The sequence below is a fragment of the Rousettus aegyptiacus genome, unplaced genomic scaffold (genome assembly GCF_014176215.1).
Source record: "Rousettus aegyptiacus isolate mRouAeg1 unplaced genomic scaffold, mRouAeg1.p scaffold_m13_p_7, whole genome shotgun sequence".
Classification (NCBI taxonomy): domain Eukaryota; kingdom Metazoa; phylum Chordata; class Mammalia; order Chiroptera; family Pteropodidae; genus Rousettus; species Rousettus aegyptiacus.
Genome location: NW_023416310.1, coordinates 15112050 through 15131497, shown reverse-complemented (window position 1 = coordinate 15131497; position 19448 = coordinate 15112050). Strand labels below are relative to the sequence as shown.

Here is a 19448-nt window from a genome sequence, read left to right as displayed (position 1 = left end):
TGTTTTCTGTGGGAAGCTTCAGATCATTAAAGACGGACACGTATGCGGACATTGATGCTCTCATGCCCAGAACATGTCACACACTAGCAGAGAAAGGGTCTGTACTGAAACCACCCATCTCATCCCTGTGTGAGGGAGTCATGACCTTCAAGAAGGAAACTAAGTGTCCAGTGCCACACATTAATCATGCAAAGAGGAACAAAAAGAAAATCCCCCAAACAAACCAAATCTACAGAAATCAAAATTTACAAACCGGACCAGTTAATATGTATGTGCTTGAGAAGAATGTGGGTAGATTTTACTTTCATGGTTAGCCATGAAAATTCACCATAAGAATTCTTAAACGGCCAGCTCCTGGTACATTTATAATTTAACTTTAAAACTTTACAACGTACTTAGTGAACATATCTGGGCAGGAAGGAAGCTCAACCTGTTGCCACAGCGCTTATGGGAACACAGTTTTAGTAACACAGAACAGTCCCCACTAGGCCAACGTCAACTTCACTTTTCACCCAAAGTGCCAGCTAAAATCAAGAGATTAGGTATGACTCTAATTGGTTAATTATGATCAAATGATCAGTTAAAATTATGGAATAAGATATTAGTTAATTGTGGAATTAGAATATGAAATTATTTCATTCAAAAATGTGTACTTATCTAATAAACCTACAGAGACAGAAGATTAGTGCTTCCTAAGCCTGGGATGTTGTGGGGAATGAGGAGTGACTGTTAATGAGTGCAAGGTTTATTTAGGGGGAGCAAAAATTTCTAAAATTAGACTGTGGTGATGATGAACCCTGTGAATGTACTAAAGAACGCTGAATTGTATATTTTAAATACATAGATTATTATGGTATGTGAATTATATCTCGATAAAACTGGGTTTTTTAAAAGCAAATAGCTAATAAGTTTTAGAACCAGGAAAATATCATGTCTATTTAAAAGGCAAAAATAAAAAACACATCAAAACTGTGCTGCATGCAGTTTCATAAATGATTAATATGAAATCATGATAATTTAAAATATATTAAGGAAGAAAATATTTGCTATTTCTTTTCATCACAGAGTATTTTAAGAGCAGACTATCTCGGCCTAATAATTGAAATTCAAATGTAATAAATTAAGGTGGCTAATAGAAGCCAAAGTCATGGACATCCATGGCATAATGATTAGTCATGTTCCCTACAGATTTATTTAGAATAAAAATCAGCAGCACTTTCACAATAATAACAATAAGAAAACCAGATTCTCACTGTCTATCAAGATGTCCCTAAACTGATCTGTGCAAGGAAGGCTAGATGGTTGAGGTTGGGAAGGATGTGACCTCATCCTTCTGATGTAAATATGCACTGATAAGAGGAGACAGAAATATTCAGATCTGAGCTGTGAAACAGGGCTCTTGTCTTGTGTAAGCAGCATCCTATCTCATGGTATGTTTATCAGACCACTCAGTCTTGTCTGCCTAGGAGAGAACCTTTGCACGTTTCCTGCCTTGGAAAGAAGATAGGCCAGACCACATTAGTTCTAATCTCCTTCTCACTCCAGGGCATGCACTTGCCCAAGGCTCACTGGTAGCCATGGAGACTGCAGACTGTGGTAAACAAGAGAGGAACTGGCTGGGAGAGGTAGGAATTTCTGGCTCAGTGGAAACAGCAGGGAGCTACTGACACCTACCTTGCAACTGAGAGGCTGGTCAGGGCTTCCTAACGCACTGGGAGACACTGACCGGGCCACTCGCCGTTCTTTGAAATGAGAGGCCCTAATGCAGTGTTTCTCAACCTGATTTTATTACTCACCCCCCCCCCCCAAGGAGCCCTTTACAATTTGCTTTTCTAATTGCCCTTTTCTCCTATGAAACTGTAATGCCACAGATATTCTTTCTTCTTTCCTCCTTTCTATCTACCCATCTCTATCTATCTATCTATCTATCTATCTATCTATCTATCTATCTCCTATCTATCTATCTATCTATCTATCTATCACTGTTTATGTACTGTGGCCCTTTGGAGAACCACAAATCATTGTATCTTAGATTTTTTTCACACAGACCCCCCTCACCCTTCAAACATAAGTATCTCCCACAAGGAGATACCACCCCAGATGAGCATGAACGCCCTAGATGGAATGACGAGTCTAAGCAGAGCCTTTCTCCTACTCACACTCGAGCTAGTGGTAAAGTTGGTCACATGGAGAAGTTGGATCAGGTGGCCCAATGTCCATCACTAACCAGGATAAGCCCCACCTTCATCTTCCATCCAACACGACTAGAGAAATGTCCTCTAAAATCACATTGTCCCTGCACTATCTGTTTAGCCTGCCTGCCATCCTCCAGACTCTGCCACCACCCGCCTCCTCTCCCTTTGCCCCGTGGTTGGCTCGCTATAATGGAAAATGGGGCCATCCACCAAAGCAGCCCTCTTCATAGAAGCACACAGCTTTCCCTCCCAGCAGGTCACCCTCTCCCCATGCCATCCTCCAGCCCTTCCCAGCCCTAGGCCTCTCCCAGAAGCCTTGCTAATCATTCTCTCTCTGTCCTTTGGCCCCAAATGAAAGCCTTACACTGACAAGAACCACCTTTATACTATTCACTTTACATTTATTTAATCTCGTACTCACAACCTCTTTAAAGATCTGATAAAGTACTTCTCCTGCCCCCACAAAGGAATAGATTTCAGAGACCCCAGCACATACAGTCGGCCACTGCTGGGACTCTCTGCAGCCTGGCCTCCCCTGTAATCAGGAGTCATCGGACCCTGGCTTCTGCCTCATCTGCCTCTTCCTGGCTACGAGGGCATTCCTGGATGCACTCATCCTTCTGCTCTGAGCTGGGAATGGCTACCAATCATAGCATAAGCCCTCGCCCTAGGATCCACAGGATCATGACCCTCTTTTTCCTTAGACCCTTGTCTGGCCCCTTCAGACCCAGGTCATGGGCTTTCATTTCCAAAAACATTAGCAAATTAAGGGGCCTCTGAGATGATATCATCTAGTCTACCCCACCCACCTTTGCTGAACACCCAGCTTTGCTCCAGGCACTGTGCTATGCCTTCTGACATACGTTATCTAATTCCGTATTTACAATAGACCTATGAGGTAGGTTCCCATTTTACAGATAAACAGTCACAGAAAGGTTGAGTAACTCACCAGAGCTGTGAAATTAGGGCTTAAACCCAGGTCCGGCTGACTCCAAACCATTTACCACATTGTCCCAATTGAGGAAAACATTTTTCCCAGCTATCACAGAGGGGCTCATGGTAGGTATCAAGATAATGAATTTACTGTTATTAGATGAAACAGCCAACAAAAAAAGGGGAGAAGGCAGGATTTAAAACCAGGTTTGTGTGTCTCCCAAGCGTCATGACACCACGTCTCCTGCCAGCCCTCGATCAACCTTTTAAGGACAAAGAATGACTTTTCCTTTCCCAGGCCCAACCAGACATTCATGCCTCAACCTCCTGAAAACAGGAACAAAGCAGAAGCCGTGTTCTTGGAACTTGGAAGAGCAGAGCAGGACTTGCCACCAAGCGAGCCTGAGGGCAAGCCACCTCGGCAACTGCTACAGCCCTGCCTTTGTGGGGTGACAACGACAGGGACCCCAGAGGGTTAGCGTCATTCTTGCTCCCTTTCCTGAGGCCCCCGCGATATCCTTTTTTATAAAGAAGAAATTGACTTGGGATTGAGTCATATTTCATCCATTTGCCTTTGCCCTGGCCTCTAAAACCACAAGCCTGGCTGAGGAAGTCAGGTCCACAGTGTAGGCTTTGAATAGCTTTGTTGTAGGGAGAGGTTTTGAAAAGAAAGGAAAGTGGTATCTACTTGTCAGATGGAATGTGTTAAGACATCGAGGAGGAATGCAAGGGCCTTAACTGTGAGGGTCCCTCGGCAGTTTGGGTGATGAATCATCCGCATAGTGTGGGCACAGATTCCTAACAAATGAAGCCTCGTGGTGACATCATTCTTGCAAGATTGTCTGAGATCTGTTGTTGCCGCCTGATCATGTCTTACCTTAGGGATTTTCATCACATGGGTTTTTTCCCCAATTACACTTACTACTCATCATGGCGTCCAAGTCATCCTCTTTTCTATCAGCTGTAATTCAGCAAACTAGGACTTTCACAAGTCTGTCTCATTGGCATCCCTCCAAGTGCATTCTTGGGACAACATGTGCCTGATCACTCAGCACCCGCCCTCCTGATGGTCCCTCATTCAGTCAGCACCTCAAACAGTGATGAGCCTGGCATGTGCTAGTCCGAGGGCATGGAAGTAATGAAGCCCAAGGAGGAAGGCAGGCGCATCAAGGCGGGTTCCTAACCCAGGCTCCTGTGATCAGGGAAAACAGTGCTCTGACTATAGTACCAGTCAGCAAACACGTAATAACTTAGTTAACATCTGAGCTGAGTCTTAGGAGATGAGTAGGAATTAGTCTAGGGAAGAGTCATAGCTGAGATATCTCCATGAATGAAGACCCAAGGTTCCATATGTGAACAGGAAGGAGTATGAGATGAAACTGGGAAAGTGGGCTAGGGAGCCACATGTGCCATGCTAAGAAGCTAAAATTTTATCCTAAGAAAGATGAGAAACATTCAGAGGGCTCTAGGCATGGAAGTGAGGTGGCCAGATGTACGGTGGTGTAGAGGAGGGGTTGGGAGGGGCCAGACTGCAGGCAGGGAGACTAGTTAGGAAGTTAACGTGGTCCTCCAGAGGTGATGCATGAAGCAGGGTGGTGAGAGGAGGGACAGAGAGCACAGATTGGAGAAATATTCAGCACTGAAACTTGGCAACTGGTAGTTAATTAAGTATATGGGAGGGAGATGTCTAGAAGACTCCCATATTTTCAATGCAGAGGTGCTACACACTGACAAAATAAGAAAAGGCCCTGCATAACTACTGTTCTGGTAGTTGTGAGTTCGATTCAGGCATGCTGAGTTAGAGTTGCCTGCAAGAGACATGAGGCTGGTTGAGCAGACTCACAGGTAGATATGTGAATCTGAAGACAGAGAAGAGTCTGAGCTAAAAATATTGAGTTAGGACTCGTCATCTTCATAGCTGTTGAAACTATAACTACATCATAGGTGAGACACCTAAGAAATGGGGAATGAGAAGGACAATGGGCCAAGGACAGAACCCAAGGAAATACTCTTAGCGATGGTGTGTGAAGAAGAGGGACCTGTGAAAGAGACAAAGAAGAAGGGTCGGAGAGACACAAGGACCCAGAAGAGTCCCTTACTGCTCTGTGCTTCTCTCCCTCCTAAACCTTCCACCTAAGCCCTCTGGCTGTCCTAGTCTCATGAGCAAGCTCTTTCATATCCATAACTCCCTGTACAGCCCTTGCAGGTGACAGCTGCTCCTGATCGCAAAGCTTCCAGGCATCCCTCTTCTACCCTCCTGTAGAGATTTCTGCATCACTGAGCCTCACGCAATTCAGTTACAAAGCCTTGACCTCCTTTCCTGGTCATCCTCTGTTTATCTAAGACTCTGACATCTACATCAGCACTCTTCTCTCCACTCCAATGCTACCATTATGTCACATGACTTCAGTACCATGAGGGTGAACCCTCACCAAGTCTCACAGTTCCTAGATGCCCTCACCTCCAGTGACTCTTCACTTCCAGCCTCCCACTCCCATGATGACTCCCAGGAAGGTGAACACCTGGCACTGCTTCCATTCTGTGGGAATAAACCTCGCTTCCTACTCTCTGACCACAACCAGCTCTTTCACCTCTTCTCCTACACTTGTTCTCACTTTCCTTAGTTCTCCATTTTCTTCAGACCTACTGACTGCCTCCTGGCCTCTCTTCCTTCCTTATCCAGGTTGGACTCTCAGGTTGTTCGCCTGAAGTATTCTTTCCAAAGCCTTTGCTTCTCCTTCCCCAACACCTGCTCAGGGCAACTCTAGTTCACAATCTCTTCTCTAATCCTGCCCCAAGCACACAGAGGAAGATAGGTCCCCATACAGAGAGAGACATCATTAGAGATCCATGGCTTTCACTCTCTCATCCCTGTCATTCTTCATCACTATAGAAAACATAAGCCCTTCCCATAGGGAAATAGGAAAGTTTGAGCAGTAGCCAAAAACCCAGTCTTTCTCTCCCAAAATAGCTTCTCCACCTGCTCTGTTGCTGGATTTCCACAGATATCCATGGTACAACTCTTGACCACCATTTACCACCTTGATTTTCACCTTGAGCAAGTTATTTATTTAACCTTGAATCCTAGAAATTCCCCAGGGTTGCTGCCAGTGTCTGTGGTATTTTGTGCAAATAGAAGGTGCCCCTCTGGGTAGGCACACAGCTTGGTGAACTAAGCATGGCCTGCAGGCCCATTGTTGCCCCTCACCTGGTTACCCTTGTATAGTGCCACCTTGCATAACCATACACTGCAGCCCCAAATTTGCCAGCCTTCACAGGGTTACTGTTGAAATAAAGATAACGTGCACAGCACCCAGCAGAGAGCCTGACCCTGAGCAGAACCTCAGACAAAATAGCTAATGTGGACCGCTCGGACTTCCGGCTTTAGGTATGCTCTCCTGGGGTGGCACCTGCACAATTTTACTGCATTTCAAGCATTTCCTGCCAGCTCCACAGGCTTTTTCGGTGCGCACCTATCTCTCATCAGAGAGCAGAGCCCTAAGAGATTGGGACGTGAGCTGGTCAATTCAGTGAGGGAGCAGACCCATGCGCATAGTCAAGGGCAAGGTGCACTGGGAGGGGACAGGGAGTGGGGCAGGGCGACAGCGGGAAACAAGCAACCGACCTCCCCAGGGTAACGCTGCCTTCGGTCCTAGCGGCAGAGGCTCCCACCCCAACCGCGCGGCACACCCCAGTGGTAGGGCTGTCCTTAGGAGTGCCCAGCGCGCAGACTCTTCCCTTAGGGTTCTCTCACAAGACATTCGTGAGTGTCACCTCCGCCCCACCAGCCCTGCAGAGTGCCTGAACCCCTCCACTAACCCCGCTAGCGGGCTCGGGCATTCTGGTGCGGGTTTTGCCGTCCTTTCACTTCATAGATGCTCCAACTGCCTCCGCTGGTACCGCAGACCAGAACTTCTGAGAAGCTACGAGTGCAGGCCCTCAGGAGAGCAGGAGTTTCAGAATGCCACACCCATTCTGTAAGAGCAGCTCCTCAAGAGGAAATCGTTGTGAGAAGACATTGAATAAGTAGCCACATGGGTATTTCTACTGAAGAAAGATGAATTATGCCATCACCCCTTTGGCACAAAAATAATTTTCAGTAAAAGGTTAAAACCATCATGTTGTATCAATGAGAACTACTCCATTATTCCACGAATGATTGATTGGAAAGTACTTTACTTACAGGAAAATCACAGTGATAGAATACAGCTTCCACTTTTAAAGCACTTTCCATTAAAAAAAAAAAAATTGTACCTATGTATAAAAATAGTTATACTGAAGACGTGAATCAACAGCCGAGTAATTTATTGGCACTTGAAAGCCTTGTGGTATAAACAGATTCAACAGCGAGAATATCAAGTATCTCTGGGCTGTGGCAACCTAACCTCCATTTTCACTGACAAAAAAGAACGTCACATGTGGTTCAGAGAGGGTCCTCTGGCCCCCCTGAAAGAGATCACGGAAAGATGAGAACACGACGGAACTAGGACCAATAATTCAGGTCAATTCAAAGCGCTAAGTGACAAGAGGGAAGAGTCAGCAAGGACAGAGGTGGTCTCCGCCCTCGAAGAGCTTGCAAAGTCTCCCCGACTGTAGGCCCATGCCTAAAATAGTCAGCACAATGTCCTGAGTGTCCTCAGAGAAGTGCGGAGGAATACGAGGTGCTCACAGGCAGAGAGCTTTCGGGGTTGCCCGGAGGGGCCGCCGATCCGCGTTGTCCTCGGTTCTCACGTGACTCAGGGAAATTTTCACACTGTCCGGAGCCCTGGATGTCCTGCACGTGGAGGAGGATGTCCTCAAATTCCTTGCAGCAGGAACCCACTTAGGTGGCATCGACCTTGAAAGTTTAAAAAAAAATAAAATAAAAACAAAAAACGGGGGGTGGGGTGGGGGTGGCAATTCTTTTCAGCTTCATTTCTTTCCCTCTTTCTTTCCCCCTGCCCTGCCGGCCTCTCACAACCGCTTCCCATGGGGTGTAATGTGAAGACCACGGAATCATCGGCTGGGTCTGGATGCAAATGGCAGCTCCGCCTCCGACTCACCGTGTGACCCTGAACAAATTAAGGTCTCTAAGACTCAGTTCCCTCAAGTTTCAGAGCAGGTCGTTATAAAGGTGAAATGAAGTCAGTCTTGTGTGTTTATAAAAGCACCGGGCTTTGCTGCCTTCTGATGCAGAGCAAACAATAAGAGTTCACTCCGCCCGTAGCCTTCTACTCCTCTGTGAAGGTTAAGTAGTACTTTTCCGGCCTTTTCATGCTTAAATTTCAAAGAGCTTTTCCATTGTTGGAAGTAATGTGACTTTTAAGATAGCATTTACCGGTCTTCTGGTCTCTGAGCTGACGGCTGGCAGCCCGGGACCTCCCTACTTCTTTGTGGTTCGGACTCTCAGAGCCTGCTGCTCACCCTTTGTGAGGATGAATGGAGAATCCCACCCACACCCTCCAGCATCTCACTTGTCATGGCCAGAATATCGTCCTCCCAGTCCCCTTGACTTTCAGGTGGGTGTCACTGCCTAGTAAAGTAACTGCAAAGTAAATTGCCCCAATGAGATGGGGTATCCCCAAGTGCAGGAAAGAGCTTCTCCCCATTCAGCTCACTCCAACTTGTAGTAGATTCGCACTTCACTAAGGAGAGAAGTCATTCAGAGGCTGAAATTGGCCAATTTGTAAAGTCACAAAGTGAGTGATGTTGATTTTTAGAACTTCTTTAATAAAATTTCTTTTATTAAAACTTCAACAAAATTTTTAATTTTGTAAAAGTTATAGGAAAGCTGCAGTATTCCAATACACTCTTGACATAGTTTCACCAATTAGCATTTTGCCGCATTTAATTGCATCTCTCAAAATACATAAATATGCTTTTTTTTTCTGATGAACCACTTGGGCATAAGTTGCAGACATCTTGACTCTGTCTCTCTTACTACCTCAGGATATATCTCCTGAGAACAAGGACATGACAAAATAATATCAAATTCAGGAAACTTAACACTGAAATAATCTTATATGCGCAGCTCAATAATGTTCTTCATATAATTTTTTGGTCCAGGAGCCAGTCCAGGATGATCTAGTGCATGTAATTCTTATGTTGCTTTAGTCTCCTTGTACATGAAACAGGTCCTCAACCTTTTTGTCTTTCTTGATGTTGAAATTTTTTGAAAAGCACAAGCTCATTATCTTATAGAACTTTTCTCAATTTAGGTTTGTCTGCTGCTTCCTCATGACCCAAGTTAGGTTATACATTTTGAGCAGGAATACTACGCAAGTGATATTATGTCCTTGTCAAGGCGCCACATCAGGGGCCGTGTGATGTCAGTTTTCCTCATTATGGCCATGTAGAATCACTTGGTCAAGGCGATGTCCATCAGGTCTCTCCATTGTACAGTTACTCTTTTTCCCTTTGTAATTAATAGGTAATATGTGGGGAGATACTTTGAAACTTGTAAGTATTCTGCCCTCATCAAACCTTTATCCAGCAGTTTTAATGCATCCCTTGATGATTCTTGCCTGATGATGAATCGGTTATTACTACAATGGTTGCAAAACAGTGATTTTTTTCAAACTTCTATATTTACTAGTTGGCATTCTACTTTAAGGATGAGTTTTCCCTTCTCCATTTATTTTTTCATTGATTTATTTAATATCAGTATAGACTCATGCATTCTGAAGTTTAACATGACTCTTAACTTATCTATTTTTGGAATCCGTCCCTTAACTCACTTCTCCATTTTGTGAGTCAACCTAATTGCAAGCAGGTCTCTTTCTTGATACAGACTTAAACGTTTAACCTATACCTCACTATCTACAAAGGCAAACAGGAAATAGAAAACATCTTTTTATGGGGATTATTAGGTTGAACACAGAGATGACTGAAGTGTTTTGAGTAGATGTGGCAAAACTCGGGGAAGACGTAAAGGGATAGGGCCTTTCAAAGAAAGGAAGGAAAGGGGTTTTGTAGACGAGAGAAAGAAGGTAAAGAACACTGTCATAATAGTTTTCATACTAGACAGAGAAAGGGGGACTTGGTAGAATAAGGTGGGGTGGGGGAAAGGCGGGGAGAGAAACAGTGACGGAATGAACAGGCCCAGTCTGTGCAGAGTGTGTGCAGAAGGGCAAGGGAGGCCAAGGGGGTCAGGTAGAAAGGTAAGTGCAATAGAAACGTGTTGAGTTCTGTTAACTGATTTTGGCTAAGAAGAGTAAAGAGCAGGAAATGATAGATTCACAAAATCTCTATGAGGAAGATGTTAATAGTTTTATTTGCAAGAAAACTAAGTCACAGACAATTTGCATTAATTTTTCCCAATGTCACAACGTTACTAAGTGGCAAAGCCAAGATTCAAATATAAATCTATCTGACTTCAAAGCCCACATTGCCAGAAGAAAGAGAAACATTTATAGTGGAAGAAGAGAGAATTAGGACTCACAACATAAGGGCAAATAGGTTCCAGTATGCCAATCCCAACACTTAAATAAGCCTGGCGCACAGTAAGCCTGTTATTATCCCAACCTTGAACTTTAGAGTAAATTAGTAGTAAGGCCAGGGCACTTAAGAAATACTGCCAAGGTTTTCAAAATTCATGCTCCTGAATAACTCAACGCCCCCAACCCCTACCTCTTTTAAAAATAAGCTTTACTGAAATATAATTTTCATACATAGTAAGATTTCACCCATTTTAAATGTACAATCATCATTTAACCACCACCTCAATCATAATGAAGAACTTCCTATCGCCCCAGAAATTTCCCTGTGCAGCCCCTTTGCACTTGCCAGCCCCTGGCCCACTTTCTGTCACAATACTTTTGCCTTTTCTAGAATTTCATATAAATGAAATCATACAATATGGTGTATAGCCTTTCGTATCAGGCTTCTTTCACTTAGCATAATGTTTTTGAGATTCACCCATGTTGTCGTATTAGCACTTCACTCCTTGTTATTGCTAAGTAGTATTCCATTATATGGATGTACCACGGCTTGTTTACCCATTCGTCAGTTTACCCAAGGACATCTGGATTGTTTCAGATTTGGAGCAATTATAAATAATGTTGCTATAAACATTCACATATAGGTCTTTATGTAGATGTACATTTTCCTTTCTCTTAGGTAAATACCTAAAATTAGAACTGCTGGATTATATGACGTGTGTGCTGAATGTCATAAGAAACTGCCAAACTATTTTCCAAAGTACCTATATCATTTCGTATTCCCACAAACGATATATAAGTTCCAGTTGTTCCACATCTACTCCAAGTCAGTATTTTCAGTCCTTTTAATTTTAGCCTAATGGTATGCAGTATATATAAACTCATGCCATCTTATTTTCCGTCTGTATCCCTTCTTTGCTGAAGTCTCTATTCAAATCCTTTGCCCATTTTTATTGGGTTGTTTACCATATTGGGTTATATTATTGAGTTAGAAGAATCCTTCATCAGATATATGTTTTGCAGATATTTTCTCCCAGTCAGTGGCTTATCCTTTGATGTTCTTTTGAAGGGCAAGTTTTTAATCTTAATTAAGTCCAATTTATCAGTTTTTTTAATGTTTCATGTTTTGGTGTCCTAAGAAATTTACCTAACAGAAAGTTACAAAGATTGTTCTCCTTTATTTTCTTCTGTATGTTTCGTTTTCACTCTTTCCATTAGGTCTATGGCCCACTTGAACTTAATTTTTGTGTATGACATGAGGTAAAGGTTCATGTTTTTACATGTGGATATCCATTTGTTCCAGCACCACTTGTTGAAGAGGCTATCCTTTCCTCCATTGAATTACTTTGTTAAAAATAAATTCACCATATATCTCGGTCTATTTCTGGACTCTCTTTTCTGTTCAAATGACTTACATATCTATACTTACTTCGATTATCTGTCTGATGACTGTAATTTATGGTAACTCAAAATCGGATAGTTTACACCTTCCAACTTTGTTCTTCGTTACAAAATCGTTTTGTCCATATGAATTTTAGAATCAGTTTTCCAGTTTCTAAAAATGGCCAGCTGAATTTTTTATTTGGAATTACATTGAATCTATAGACCCGTTTAGGGAGAAATGACATCTTAATAATGTTGGGTTCTCTAATTCATGAACATGGTTTATCTTAAGTTTTAATATCTTACTTTATGTATAAATCTTGTACATATTCAGTTAAACTTAACCCTAACTACTTCATATTTTGATGTTATTATAAATGGTATTGCTTTGATAACTTTATTATTGTTCATTGTTATTATATAGAAATACAATTGATTTTTTTATATTGACCTGGTATCCTGCTTCCTTGCTAAACCCACTATTCCTAGTAGCTTTTTGCTTTTTGCTACTAGGAATAGTGGGTTTAGCAAGGAACTGGATTGCTGGATTTCTCAGGACTTTTTACTCCTTCCTTTCAAATCTGTATGTCTTTTTATTGTCTGATTGTACTGGCTAGGCAATCCAGTATGATGTTGAATAGAAGTAGTGAAAACAAATCTTTGACTTGTTCCCAAGATTAAGAGAAAAGCATTCAGTCTTTCCCATTGAGGATAATGTTAACGGTAGATTTTTCATAAATACTCATTAATAGCTGCATAATTTCTCATAATACAAATTTACAAAAGTCTTGTCATCCATTCTCCTTTGACAATCACATTATTTCCAGTGTTTTGCCTTCGAAAACAATGCAGCAATAAACAATTTTGTACATATGTCAGTTTCATAGTAGTTTTTACTTCTGTAGATTTCCAGAAGGATTGCTGAGTCAATATTATATTAACAAATATTGCATTGCTCTTCCAGATTCCTAACACTATACGAGAGTACCTTTGCCCTTTCCATCTCCATCTTTGCTGCTCTTGCTATCAGTCTATTTCATCAACCTAATGGGTAAAATAATATTTTAATTTGCATTTTCTTTGACTGCTAATAATTATTTTTTGTTTATTGTTTACTGACTGTTTACAGTTCCTTTTCTGAACCAATATCTTTGGCCCATTTTTAGCCTAGGTTTGTCTTTTTCCCAGAAATTTGAAGGTATTTTTTGAATACTGGGAATATGTCGTGCGTATTAGGATTTTCATCAAATCTGTGCTTTTTCATTTGGCTTATTTACAATGTCTTTGGATATATAATTTTTTTAATTTTTTAAAATTAAAATCTGTTCTTTTTTCATTATGGTTTTAAGGTTTACTAACATGCTTGTGGTTTCCTTGTTCGGGATTATACGAATATTCACTTAAATTTTCATATTATGTTACTGTTACAGTTTTTAATTTCATGCTTTTAATTTACCTGGAATTTAAATTTGTATATCACACAAGGATGAATTAAGACTTAGAATCTTAGAGTTTGCCATAACTTTTCATATCCTGTAGATTTTCCATGTTTTCATAATATACTCCATGCAGCTCATAATTTCTCTGGTTTCAGACCTTTCTTTGGTCACATTGCTATGGCTGTAAACTAAGGAAAGGCAGGAACCATATCTGTCTCTTTCTCTATCTTGATTTCCTTCCAGAAAGACTGATGAACAATTGCAAAGCACCTCACATGGCACCTGACACATTTTGGGCAGCCAGGAAACATTTATGGGAGCAAGGAAGTGTTGAATTCACATCTGCATCACTATGATTCCTTGGCAAGTTCAATATTGATTGCTTTATCTGTGTAAACAAGGGAACTGTCATTCTCCTTAAAGCCATTCACTGTCTCATGAGTTCCCTCTGTTCTTTCCTTCTCCCGAGTCTTTGTTCTTTGAGGCCTTTGCTCGCTATATAAATCTGTAAATCATTCCATAAGGACTCCCTTCTTTAGGAAACCTTTCTTCAGACCTTTTCTTAAAACCCAACAGCATTTATAAACTCTGCCATACTATTTAGCATTTAATTCACAATGGATTTTACTCCTCTTTTAGTACCCATCACTGTGCTGGGCACATAGCTCTTTAAACACTTAACTGCACCTGAAACAATCCTGCATGTGAAGGCCTTTATAAAGACTGAAGTATAGCCTAAAGATTTGTTATGAGCTCTTGGGTCTAAAAACAAAAAAAAAACAACAAACTGGGAAAAGCTAGAACATATCCTGAAAGCTGTTAAATACCAGAATGATTTTTCAAATGAAATTGTGTAATCACATTTTTTTAAAAACACATTTGTCAGATGAATACACAACTAGGTGTTGGCCTGCCTGAAGGCAGAGATCAACAGACTTTCTTTGGAGTTTTCTATTTCCATGAGTCCCTATAGTCTCCACCAACTCGGACCTTTGGAGCTTCAGGTAAAATGCAAAGAAACCTTATATGACCCTATGTTTAGTTTGAAAATAACATCTGAAAGGATCTCACCACTTTCTGCATGAATTTTTAATGAAGAAATGGCTAATTCTAGGGTTAGTGCAGAGAATATACAAGATGAACTTGGAGCATCTTATAATGTCAGAAAATTAGAAAGCACTCAAAAAACAAAATGATGGAGGAATGTCGATGGAACACAAGAGCTAACTGGAAGAACTCCCAACCAAAGCTGGAACAATTTGAGCAACAAAATAAATACTGTAGTATTGGATTATACCCCAAAGAATAAATACTCATGAGTTCATACTGATATATATAAGTGGTGGAATAAATAAAATGAGGGAGAAAAGACAAATCTCCCATAGAAAATTCCAATAATTTATGTAGATACTCCACCATCAGGGAGGTAGAGCACACCTCCCTTAAGTGGGGACCACACTTAGTGACTTGCTTCCAAAGAGAACAATATGAAAAGGGACGAAAGTAACTTCACCATGGAGAAACCTGGCAAGACAACCTTAACCAAGTGATTGAGATTGACTTCATCAGTGATAAGTCATGTTGACAGTATGTACCCATGATATGATGTAATGAGAATGACACTTCACCCCTATGGCTCTTTCCAAAAACCATAACCACAGTCTAACCATGAAAAAAAACAGACAAAGCCCAAAAGTGGTACATTCTGCAAAACGCCTGACCAGTCCTCAACACTATCAGGGTCATCGAAAATAGAATGTCTAAGAAACTGTCACAGCCTACAGGAGTCTAAGGAGACATGACAACTAAGTGTAATATGGTATCCTGGGTGAGATCTTAAAACAAACAAAAAAAAAGGACAGTAAGCAAAACTAGTGAAATCTAAATAAAGCATGGAGTTCAGCTGATATTACTATTATTTCATTAGTTGTGACACATGTACCACAGTAATGTGTTCATAGAACTGGGTGTGGGGTATATGGAAACTCTCTTGTCATATCCTTGTAACTTTCCTGTAAACCTAAAACTAATCTAAAATAAAAGCATTATTAAATATTTTTAAAATACAATTTGGGCAAAAGATGACTACATGCTTATCTCTACAAATGTGCTTTTAATTACAGGGCGCCGGTGACAGTTTTGTGGGAGCTTTGGCCTTCTACCTGGCTTACTACCCAAATCTGTCCTTGGAAGAAATGCTGAAGAGATCCAATTTCATCGCAGCAGTCAGTGTCCAGGCTACAGGAACACAGTCATCTTATCCATACAAAAAAGACCTGCCACTTGATCTGTTTTGATTGCTATTAACTCCAAAATAAATATACCTGGAAATGAAATGTACTTGAGGGTGATCACTCTTAACCAGAATCTTACTATAAAAGATCCCTTTCTCCTTTCTTTGCAAATATTATGGTTCATTTACTAAGTCATCCTCAAGCTTTCGTTTCTTTCTTTAAAATTATCATTTTCATCCAAGAGCTAACTAGGATTCCACAACTAGGACCTGTATAAACACCACCAAACCCAGCAAACTCCATTGCCAACAGATCACGAATACTATACGTACACCTTACAAGACGAGTGTCTACAGTCAGAGCAGAGAACGTGGAACAAAGGAGGCATACAAATTGCACCACTCGAGCAGTTCCTGAGGGGCACCTGATATTCAGCTCCGACTTTAGTGTTGTCAAGCTTCTGGTTTTGCAAGAGAAGCCAGAAGTTTTGAATGTTTATTGAAATCTTTCGGTGTTTAAGTATCAGCAACTCATTCAGCCCATGTGCTGAATAGGCAAGTCATTTATGTTAAGCCAGATTTTAAGTTGTTGTTTTGTTTTGTTTTTTTTTAAAGGCAATCCATGCAGATCACAGACCTTTACATCGGGCTTAGCTAGTAGGACCAGGTAAAAAATTTTTCTTGTAATCCAAGACTATGTACAGTTTCAAACTAAAAATAACCAAGATCGCACCTATTATTGCTTTCAACCAGAATTTGAACAAAAGATGCCAGAAACAGCTGACTATAATGCCACAAACCTCTAAGACCCAACAACTGTCTACAGCTAATTCCATTCCCAGAAGAGCTGCTCATGCACTTCCTCTGGAGACAAAAACTGGGCCATGAGGAGGGAACACCCATTATTTTGGAACAGTACTGGCTTCTCAGTGCTCGGGTTCATGGTGGGCACCCTCATTCTCCCACATAAATGCTTTAAATGTGGTAGGATATGAGCCAGCAGAGCTCAAAAACCTGAGCTGATCTTTCTTACTTTCAGCCAGAAATTTGACAAATAAAGGAGCAAACTGGGCAATTTTGAAAATTTACGGGAAACAATAGCTTGCGTGAAGAGTATAGGTCTGGCTAGGACACTAGTTCTTATCTGAACATTAGGGATTTATCAGTGGAACTGCCAGCTGATTAGCTGAGTAACATCATGCCCCAGAGCCCTAGTTGTATCATGAAGGAAATAATGTTACAGTGCCACTTATGTTTAAAAAATCTAGGAGACAAAGTAGTCCAAAGCTGTCCCAGAAAACCCTAGATACTGCTTTTGTGACCAGAGTTTGAGAATACGGGCCATTGGCATTTTCTCTAATTATATAAGCATAAATCAAAAACAGAAGTTCTCATGGTTTCTTCTGCATTACAAGGCTGAGATATACCTCCCTTCTTATCATTCCTGCTCACCTTTACCATCTCTTTTATTACATGGGATCATTCTAGAGTGTGACTCCACCTTTTCTATGAAGTTGAATGAGAAACAGCCTGGAAACTTCTGCCCAAGTCTCATTACGGAAAGTTTTCGTTACATGAAACAATGGTTATTTTTTAGTAATATAGTTGTGTTTTAATTTCAAATAGTGGGGGAAAACATCACTAAGAGACAATAGCTCAGGCTATTTTAATATTTTTTATTAAGGGCTATAAAAATATCCAGAAAGATAAATAAACGTAATGCAATGATATATGTCCTAATATGAAGAACTTTCTTTCACTGCATTGTTTTCCTTCACAATGGCCTTCAAATCACTGGAGGCAGTGATTCCGTGTCATTTCCTCTTCTTTTATTACATGATGCAGAATTTCTGAATCAGTATCCCGCCCTCAGTCTTCTCATTTATAAATCAAATTCATTTTCAATCCATTGTCTAGAGGGAGCGTATTTTTTTCTGTTCCACGAAGAGGACTTTTGTTTTTACTATAGGAGGAGAAAAAAGGATTATGGCAGAAAACTAAAAAGTATCATCACCATTTTCTAATAAAAATACATATCGGACCATGAGATTTCCCCTTTCTCTTATTTTACTCTCCTTTGACATGAGAATGGAGCTGACTTGCAAAGTCAGTTCCTCAATCTCAGAGGCCATAGAAGACTGGAGAAAAATGTTAAGAAAAACAAGGTCCACCAGGCAATAAGTAACACCCTTGGTAGCCCACTAGGTCACATTTCAACCAATGTGAAATATTCAAATTACAAAAGAAAATCATGGGCAAAAGACGGGAAACACTCAATGTCTTCACCCGGTTAACATCCATTCTTGTGGAGGTAAGCAAGGACAGACTGGAGCTGGACTCCAGAAAAAGAGCAGTAAGAACTGACCAGACCACAGAAGAAATAACAGCTGAAAGAGTAAATACACGTTAAACCTTGTACTTTCCAGAGATGGTTTCATACACTCAAATATGGATTTTCCAGTTTGGTAATAGAATTAACATTATAACCACGATTTCATTATTATAAACGTAAGAGAGTTCAGTTCTCTGAAACAGAACCAGGCAACTGCTCAATTAAAGATCGGAGACTAGACGCCAGGCAATAAGGTTTTTTCATGGTTCCTGTATGGCCTATAGGACTCTGTTAACTTCACACTTCTCCCCCTCTCTCCACCCCCTTCTCTTCCTCCCTCCCCCATCCCACCCCACCTAACTCTTCTTTGCCCAAAAAACAATGCACTCGGGAAGATCCAGAAACTCAAATGACTATGACAATAACAACTGGTCCCCACCAAAGAGATTTCAGCTTTTTCTTCTTCTATCATCAGTAGTTTTACTCTGTATATGAGATTCCCAAACTGTCCATGATTAAGAATTGACTAGAGAGCAAACTGAAATAAATTCCTGCTTCTTACCTCCACCCCTACCCTAATTCTGGTTCAATAGATCTAGTGTGAGACTGGAAGTCTACATTTTTTAAAACCCTCATGATTCTAATGGGTAGTTGGATTTAAGAACCATCAACCAGTCAACAGAATGTTATCTACATTAATAAAAATAAAATATACATATTACATAGATATTTTTAATATACTTCAAATCATCTAGTATTAAAAATAAGTATGACTGATGCTCTTTCAAAGTCCAAGGAGGACTATAAAGCATTATTAAATGGTAATAAAAAAACCAAGATTGTTTCCTATAAGACAATATTATTCATTGCAAGAAATATTTCCCCTATATTTTTCTATTTAAAACTGAAAAGATAGATTTAAAAAAGGAAGTTGTGTCAGTGGTAACTAACGAGGAGATTATTTAAATGACCCCGAACACGAATAACTGACAAAGGTTAGTAATGCAAGGCTTCGTTTATGAAAATATTTTGATTCATTCACTACATTCATTCCCTTAATTCAAAGAATAAATATTTAAGTCCACAGAACTGTGACAGGAAATGTGGAGTTTACAAAAGTGTAAGAAGGGTCCTTGGGCATCTAGTGTAGAGCCACAGTGGTAAGAGGGAGGAATGACAGCGGGGCTTCATGGCTTTGAATGCGAGGCTGACCACAAGGGAAGGTCCTGAGTAAGAAAAACTGGTGGGAAGATTAATTTGGCTCCACTTAATAGAAAGAATAGGGGACCTGGAATAAGAAAGGTTGGATTCAAACTTTGGCTCCACCATTTATCTGCTCTGAGTCTTTGGGCCAATTTCTCAAAACACCCTGCCTTCAGTTTCTTTCCCTGTGAGAGGGGAACTCCATCTCCTTCACAGGGTTTTTGCCAGATACACAGGGAACACTCAAAACGTGCTAGTTGAGTTGAAATGACACACTGCTATCCGCAATCATAAACATAAATTAATTTTGTC

At 40.8% G+C, this 19448-nt stretch overlaps 2 protein-coding genes across 3 annotated transcripts in view; one reads left to right on the top strand and one right to left on the bottom strand.

Moving 5' to 3' along the window:
* RBKS (ribokinase) overlaps positions 1 to 15704 on the top strand; it is a 77260-nt gene extending 61556 nt beyond the window's left edge. Inside the window, exon 8 of the mRNA XM_016145353.2 lies at positions 15492 to 15704. Within this exon, the coding sequence (XP_016000839.1) occupies positions 15492 to 15665 (174 nt within the window). The 3' untranslated portion in view covers positions 15666 to 15704. The remainder of the gene's footprint in view (positions 1 to 15491) is intronic.
* MRPL33 (mitochondrial ribosomal protein L33) overlaps positions 1 to 19448 on the bottom strand; it is a 29782-nt gene that overhangs the window by 3581 nt on the left and 6753 nt on the right. Inside the window, exon 4 of one of the 2 annotated variants that reach the window (XM_016145355.2) lies at positions 17258 to 17564. The exons of the other annotated variant lie outside the window; for it this stretch is intronic. Within the exon in view, the coding sequence (XP_016000841.1) occupies positions 17515 to 17564 (50 nt within the window). The 3' untranslated portion in view covers positions 17258 to 17514. Of the gene's footprint in view, positions 1 to 17257; positions 17565 to 19448 lie in introns of those variants that run through there. 2 annotated transcript variants of the gene reach the window in all.